The sequence below is a fragment of the Cynara cardunculus genome (genome assembly GCF_001531365.2).
Source record: "Cynara cardunculus var. scolymus isolate 2C chromosome LG 17, CcrdV1, whole genome shotgun sequence".
Lineage (NCBI taxonomy): Eukaryota > Viridiplantae > Streptophyta > Magnoliopsida > Asterales > Asteraceae > Cynara > Cynara cardunculus.
The window spans coordinates 883,087-891,716 of record NC_037544.1 but is presented as its reverse complement, the minus strand read 5'-3'; the positions used below and the strand labels follow the sequence as shown (position 1 = coordinate 891,716).

Genomic DNA, 8,630 nt, shown 5'->3' with positions numbered 1-8,630 from the left:
AATTCGTATAAATAACTGCGGATAAACATAATCAAATAGAGGATGAATATCTCATTTTAAAATATAAAAAATCTAAAATATAATTAGAATAATTATCGAATTCCAACAAAATAAATAATTATTATCTTTATAAAAAATTATATTATTAAACCAAATATAAATTACTTCGTTACTGAACATAAATTAAATTATAAAAAATTGGATTAAAAAACTACACAAAAAAATGAGGAATTTCAAATAGTTAATTTGATACTAATATCGATATATTTTTGTCAAATTTTTATGATATCGTCAAACATATATTCTATTCAAATATAAAAACATCATCGCTTTCTCAAAATCACATAAAGCCATATTATACATCGACTGAGATAAAGAATAAAATGAAATATTAAAAACACGATGTATCTCGCTGCATTGCGCGAATACGCTTCTAGTTATATTATAAAGCATTTGACAAAAACTCTTAAAAATCATTTTTTATGTATGAAGTATTGTTTATTGATGCATATTACTTAAAATTCAAGATTACAAGTAAACTGTGTGTAAGTACAATTTATTAAAGCTTCATGTTTGAATTTGTGTAACTAACTTAAGATAAACACAATCAAATAGAGAATGAACATTTTATTTTAAATATAAAAAAACTAAAATATAATTAGGATAATCATTGAGTTTTAACAAAATACTTAATTATTATCTTTATAAAAAATTATATTATTAAACCAAAAATAAAAAAATTAATTATAGAAATACACAAAAAAAGAGAAATTTTAAATACTTAATTTGATACTAATATCAATATTTTTTTTTTGTTTTTTTATAATAGATTCATGTTTATGTTTTATTCAAAAATAAAAACATTATTTCTTTCTCAAAATCACATAAAACCGTATTATAACATCGACTAAGACAAAAAAAACGAAACACTAAATGTGCGACTACCCTTCTAGTTTTAAAAAAATCAATGGTTTATTTATTAAAAAATTCAATGGTTCATTTATTTAAAAAAATACTTATCATTAAAAATGTGAAAGTTTGTTTTTTTATAAACTTTTCATTAAAAAAAATTGACACGTTAAGAGACTGGTTCGACTCGTTACAATTAATTAAGGTATTCTCTTTTGAACACCGGTCAAGACCGAGACCGGTTAAAGGCTGTGTGGGAGGTCAGAATCGGGACCAAGACCAAATGGGACTGCTCTGAAAACCTTTTCAACCAGTTAACCAGTTTGCCATCTCTAATGTCCGGCAATGCCGATGGCAAGATAACAAAGTAATGGCTTTTTAGGTGAAGAAATCTTTTATAAAACTCAGAAACCATATATCGTTGGGATTCAAGCAAATGCCATTAAAAAGATTCAATACATGTTAAAAAGGGAAACACCCACTACAAGAATATCATGTTAAATGTAGGAATACCAAACATGTGTTTGTTGTTGAAATCATTACATCCAAGCCATAAAAACGTATACGAAACACCGGTCCAGTCCAATCTAACTCCTCAAGAATGCTGTCGTGGGGTGTTCTTGAAATCCAACCCGAGGGGCGAGCAGGTTTTGAACCGTAGCCAGTAACCACATTTGTCGATCACCCAACCAAATATTTTTAGGTGACCCATGAAACAAGGCTACAGAAGGGACATCTTTTTACCTGTGCATACATGATAATGTACAAATGATGAGCTCATAATCAAACCCTATTTAAGGGTGTTTGTTATATGCACCTCTGTTTATATCAGTAAAACCATACATATGTAAAAGTAAATCTTGACGTGTGTGAACAGAAAATTAGTAGATAGGGGTTAATTTAGCATGGGGGGAGGTTAAGTGCACCCCTATCGAGTGATTTTCTCAAAACTTGTTTTTTGCATTCTCAATGCATGACTTAACTTGATTATGACATTAAAAGGGATGCAAATAACATACCCCATTAGCATTGTATAGGGATGCATTTAACCTACCCCTTGCTATATGCACACCTATTTATGTCAGAATCACTTCAAATCATACATTAAAAATGTAAAAAGTAAGCTATATTGCGAATGAATATACATTAAAAATGTAAAAGGTAAGTTTTGATGTTGATATGTGAGAAGAAAATTAATGGGTGGAGGTGCATTTAGTAATATACAGGTTGCATTTAACCTACCCCTTGGCCCATGCTATATACACACCTATTTATGTCAGAATCAGGTCAAATCATTAAAAATGGAGGAGGCTAATTGCACCCCTATACATTAAACATGTAAAAAGTAACGGCTCGTTTACCAAACGCTTACCCGGGTAAGCTTACCAAGTAACATTATCTCACCGGATGAATATGGTAAGGACCAAGAATCTTACCCGGTAAGAACGAGACAATGACCAAGAGCCTTGCCCAGTAAGTGAGAGCGACAACTCTTACCACGGTAAGCGCTTACCGGGTAAATTGGTGCATACAATGTCGTTTTTGTGGACTAAAATCTTACCTGGTAATAAAATAATGGTGTTAAATTTTACCGGTAAGCACTTACCGGATAAGTGTCTGGTAAACGACCCTTAAGTTTTGATGTTGATATGTGCGAGAAAATTAGTAGACAGGGGTACATTTAGCAATGTATAGGTCTGCATTTAGCCTATTCCCCAATTTAACCCAACATCATAGAAGGGGTAGGCTAATTGCACCCCTATCTATTGTTTGCTCCTCAAACACATCAACATCAAAACTCACTTTTTACATTTTCAATACATGATTTAACCTGATTTTGACATTAAAGGGGATGTAAGTAACAATCCCCCTGTAAGTAAGCAACAGCAGATTAATTAAGAAACCGTGCGAGTCGTACCTGCCATGGCGCTAACAGGTAACATCTCGAAACAGCCGTTTTTTCTCATCGTAGAACCATCTGCAACAATGTTGTTATTGAATTATTATAATCACCGCTACAACCTTGTAGAAAATTAGAAACACAAAAGAAGATTTGATCCTGGCCTGTCTTAAACTAATTTAAGGGATGTTTGAATATTTTTTTTTCATTAAGCCCCATATATATCAAGTTGCCCATAAGCATTAATATGTCTGGATGAATTAAGATACATTGTTGTTCGATTTTTGTCCTGAATAAGTAGTTAGAATAACAGAAATTACCATTTGAACCTTATGTTATGTCTAAAAAGTGATGAATGGAAATTAATCGTTTGATTAACCTTCTGAAAGACAAAAAAATAAATTTTGTATGAATTATATAAAATAATATAGATTCAACGAGTTCATTACACAATACTTAATACCTTAAAATATATCTAAAACAATTAAGCATTATTGTTTAATTACATTTTTAATTTAATGCATTTGTGGGTATTTATGATGTGGATTAAAGATTGTAGGGCAAGAATAAATTTGGAAAAATTCCTAACTTAATGCATTAAGATAAGGTGTGTCAGCTTACCATGCTAAACCAATATCTTAGTATTAAGTTAAAATCAAACATATTAATATAGCTTAATCAATGAAGCTAAGCACCCTTTAAGCTATTAAGTTGAAATCAAACACCCCAGTAATTCTATTTCCTTCTATTGTTGTGGATGCAAGTTAATGTTGTCAAAATTATTACCCCCCCCCCCCAAGAAGCAGCTAGTTTAACCACTATATTGTTGTGGATGCAAGTTAATGTTGTCAAAATTATTACAAACCCCCCCCCCCTCAGAAGCAGCTAGTTTAACCACTGTGTGTGATACCACACAAAATTAAAGGTCTGTTACCAGCTTAATGAGCTTAATGGGACTCACAGCTTACTCGGTCAGCTATACATGAACACTTGGTAGTGGCTTAATGATATAGAAAGTGGCTTATTCAGTAAGCTTCTAGGGGGAGCTTTATGCAGAAAGGTAAGTTTTTTTTTCCAAATCTGCCCTTCTCAATTAAAAAACTCATTTCTTTCCATCTATTAAAAAAAATCCTCCCAGACTAAAACTTTCACAATTTTTAAAGACAAATTAATTCAGGCAGACAGCTTTATACATACATGACTTAGTGAAAAACCAACCAAACAGCAATGAAACTTGGCTGCAAAAGATTATGAATTTCAACTATATCATAAACTTTAATAAAAAATTATGGTGGGTCATTGATGGTTTCTGGAACTACTTTCATTTCATAAAAGTTGAAATGCAAATAATATATTTACTTTATTCAATTTAAAAATCTAGTGCTGGTTTTTCCAATCTTTTTATGGATGCATCTTAACTTGCCTCAATCAAACTGTAAGACGGTAAAAAAAAACATTTAGCAACAAAAGGAAGAAAGAACAAGACGCACTTGCATAGGAAAAGCGGTTTTGGCTTGTCACTGGTTGTTGTCCATGATCGAGTTTGCATCACTCGTTCTTCAGAAAGCTTGCATGGTGGAAAAACTTCACATGGGCCACGAATCAAGCCAGCTGCTAACGTTGTTTCATGGTTGGATTCATATACCTATGGAAGATCGCAACATGAAAGTTACGTCAGGTTTGGGAAATAAAATAAAATGTTTTGACTTATTGTTTATAATGTGCAAGGTGGAAGATATTAAATGCTGCAAATTGACCCAAAAAAAAGACCATGAAATGAAACCTTGATACGATACCACTACCCTTTAGTGTGTTTTAATATTGGATCCGAAGCCTATGTGAAACTTCTTGTTGGAGCTTGGTTTCATGGTTAAAAATTTTGAAGAAAAAAACAGACAAAAAAGTTTGGAGAGGCAAGAGGAGGGGTAGGTTGTGTTAGGAACCTCATTTTCATCAAGAACTGGGGGACCGCCCACAGCACGAGGGGTCACATATTCATCAGAAATATCGACGTGTTATTCATGAATGTCCGAATGTGTTATTCATGATGAATACTCATCCTGGATGTGTTATTCATGATGAAAACTCATCCTGGATGTGTTATTCATGATGAATACTCATCCTGGATGTGTTATGCATGATGAATACTCATCCTGAGAAGGGAATGTGGCACGCTATGGGCGGTTCCCGGGTTCTCAAAGAAAGACAGGTTCTCAACCGAACTTTCCTCGGCAAGAGGATATTGATCATATAACCCTCCTACCTCTATTTCTATCCTAAGTGAATGACATCAAATCGTGATTTGCCAAATGGTACCTAGAACTTCACCTCATTGCTTTCTGGAGCACATGGACGGCCAACACCCTCAGGCAAATCACCAGGAAAAAAACAGCGCGTCACAGTAACCCACTTCTTACTCGTCTTACTATCTTCCCACATACCCTGCACCAAATTCCTCTTACATAAAATAACCACTTAACATAAATATAAATGTCAACAGAAGAAAAATGACAACAATAAGAATGTATACATAAATGTACAACTTTCTATGACAGATGAAACAGATACAGATTTAGAGGCTGTTTGGTTGGTTTTCCATTAAGTCGTGTATAGATTATAATCTGTAGAGACTGGAAGGTTTTTGTTTGGGAGCATTTTTTAATAGATGGAAGGAGTGGGTTTTTTAATTGGCGGGGCAGGTTTGGAAGAAAAAAAAACTTGGCTTTCTGCATAAAACTCCCCTAGAAGCTTACCGAATAAGCCACTTTCTATATCATTAAGCCACTACCAAACAGTCATGTATAGCTGACTGAATAAGCTGTGAGTCCCATTAAGCTCATTAAGCTGTTAACAAACAGGCCCTTAGAAATGTGTGATCATTATACTTTTTGACTAACTAAATGACAATTTTACCCTTAACAATTAGGAGTAATGAATTTATCCATCTCATATTCAAGGGTGGAATCGGAAAGTATGGTAACACACAAGCTACTTACTTGTAGTTTATTAGGCATAAGATTGTTGCCCGTAGAGCTGAATAGAGCATAGTCCTGAAGTTGATATACAATTCCACTTATGCAGCAAGACCGATAAAACGATTTTCCATCTTCTTCATTTAGCATACCCCCGACCCATTCAACATCATGCATGCTATTTGATGAAGAACCTTCCTCCTCCCCAACTTGAGTACAAGTTTCACTTGTTTTGACCATATTACCCTTCTCAACTCCTTTCTCATCCTCCCTGATTTCACCTTTTGGGTTGCATTCTAAGGTATCTGTAGTGCTTAACATTCCTTCCTGGTTATTATCTTGATGGTTTCCAGTGGGTTGTAAATGGTCCGACAAACTGTTTAACGCCTCAGAATTCGCAGGCTTATGCGATTCCAACTTCTTCTCACATTTTTCTGAAGAAGACGTCTCAATTCCGCATTCACGTATTCCATTAATTTTCATATCCGTTGATCCGTTGTTATCCCTCATAATTTCACTAGGAACACTTTGGGAACCAGGGTTGCTGTTTGCCGTCATCAGTTGCTGATTGAATTTCTCATCGGATGATTGCAGTTTCTTCTCTAAAGACGGTTGAACTCCCGACATCCCGGAAGACATTTTTGGTGTACTTATGTTTCTCATAACACGACCATACTTAGGTGGCAAAGGTTTTCCGTTGCTGATTGCTAAACACTTTGCACAATGCCATTCATGCCACTCGTCTCCACAAATTGCTTTCGGATTACAATGCAGACATCTCAAGTGATACCCTCGTTCACAAGCATCGCAAACAAGTGCGGTATCGACTTCGTTAATCATACCCTTGCATGTTTGACAAGTCAACGCCTTGTTCATATAGTCCCTTGAAGGAGGAGTCCATGTGACACGCTCTGCCATATGTGGCTGTAATATTTTCTGAACAATTTTACTGATTTCATTGTGGGTGCCAACAACAGGAGATTGAACAAAGTTCATTCGATGTCGAACGTGATGATTTATGTTCGTCAAATGAGCAGATCCCTTATCTGATCCTGGTTTTGCAAAGGAAATAGATTGAGAATGGACAGACCAAGTTGGAGTATTTGATGTTCCGTGATCTCCAGCCGGCTTTGCTGCAAATTTGTGAGAAAGTTGTCACCAATTGATAAAGTATGAAACCAAGATGATTATAAACAAAGCTGTGAATCTATCCATATAAAACTTTTGTAAGGGACCTACTATTGAAGTCAATAACAAGTCACTGATACAGGATCCTAACACAGAAAAAGAGATCATTGGTTGAATATGGGGGTGTTCGGTTGGTTCCCATTAAGCCTTGTATGGATAAAGCTGTCTGTATGGATTAATCTGTCTGTATAGACTGGAAAGGTTTTTGTTTGGGAGGGATTTCTCATAGATGAAAGAAGCGTGTTTTTTGTTGAGAGGACCAGGTTTGAAAAAAACTTGGCTTTCTGCATAAAGCTCATCCCTAGAAAGTTACTGAATAAGCCACTTTCTATATCATTAAGCCACTATCAAACAGTCATGTATAACTGGCCAAATAAGCTGTGAGTCTCATTAAGCTCATTAAGATGCAAACAAAGTTACTTCATATAGCGTTTCAGTAAGTTTGCTAGCTTACTTTTGAGCTTATTGAAACAGTCCCATTTGGTAAGTCATAAGCTACCTTTTTAAAAAGTTACTTCATAGAGTGTTTCAATAAGTTGCACATGCTATTTTTCACTTTTTTCCTCCAAAATTTCAACATGTCTTTTAGATCATTTTCTGCTATCTAGCTTATCAGCTAATTTTTACACTAGTTTATGAGCTAACAGCTAGCTTATTAGTCAACCGTTACTATTGAAGTTAATAGTACTCAGAAACTCTGATCAAAGAGGTATCCGTATATCAACAAAATCAAAAAAGATTATAAAGGCATACGAACCGTTTGATATTTCCTCTGATCTGAGATGTGGTCTCCCACCCTGTGGAATGGGCAATGCAGTAGAATTCCTTCCAAGATGACTGCCAGGCAAGACATTGGACCCCCCGGGTCTTATTTCACTTGTGGGTAATTGATATGGTAAAGTTCTTGAATTGGAAACCGGGGAAGCATGAACTACCGTTGACTGATGCTGGAAGCTTCCAGAAGAAACAGGGGCATGATCCACTTTACCTGATGGAAACGTTCGAACAGAATGTGATGTTGAGCGAGATTCAGCCACCCGAGGTGTATAAGTAGCAGCATGTATTGGAAACACCTCAGATTTTTCCATCTGATTGAGGACGGAAACACAGGGAAGGATATTTCAGTGAGAAGCATATTACAGCAATCATAAATCATCAATACGGTCATTAATTTTGTAGAATTTAAAGTTCAAGCTTGATAATAGTGGGCATTATTTCATAGCTTCAATAATGGCGACAAGAGAAATCATATGATGGCACCAAAAACTGGAAACGGTGAAGCATAAAGATTAAAGAATCATTACTTATAAAAGAATACAACGAATCATGGTCGAACAGAGAATTTTGTACCATAAGGGGTTAAACCCTAACAGAAATAGCAAATTTTGCTCATAAAATCAACACATTTTGAATATATATATATATAGGGAGTCAGGTTCAGGTGAAACCATAAAAAAATGAAAAACTGAGAAACACCGTGATACTTATTCATCTGTACAATATGCATATATGCATACAAATAATTTATAAGTAACTTCTCTGGTATGCACATGTGCATACCATGCATAGAAACCAAGAAACAACTCCAATTATTTGTATGCACATGTGCAGATAAATAGTTACTACAGTGTTCCTCAGTTTTTTCATTTTTCGGGGGGGGG

General features: G+C 34.9%; 1 protein-coding gene across 4 annotated transcripts in view; it reads right to left on the bottom strand.

The window, feature by feature from the left end:
- Positions 1–1,332: 1,332 nt before the first annotated feature.
- Positions 1,333–8,630, bottom strand: part of LOC112500120 — an 8,700-nt gene continuing 1,402 nt past the window's right edge. Inside the window, exons 3-8 of one of the 4 annotated variants that reach the window (XM_025103428.1) lie at positions 7,727–8,057; positions 5,806–6,914; positions 5,138–5,251; positions 4,300–4,454; positions 2,828–2,887; positions 1,333–1,653 (exon numbers count right to left, since the gene is read on the bottom strand). In XM_025103428.1, coding sequence (XP_024959196.1) covers positions 2,839–2,887; positions 4,300–4,454; positions 5,138–5,251; positions 5,806–6,914; positions 7,727–8,057 — 1,758 coding nt within the window. In that variant the 3' untranslated portion in view covers positions 1,333–1,653; positions 2,828–2,838. Of the gene's footprint in view, positions 1,654–2,827; positions 2,888–4,190; positions 4,455–5,125; positions 5,252–5,805; positions 6,915–7,726; positions 8,058–8,630 lie in introns of those variants that run through there. The other 3 variants (XM_025103430.1, XM_025103427.1, XM_025103429.1) reach the window with 3 other exon arrangements.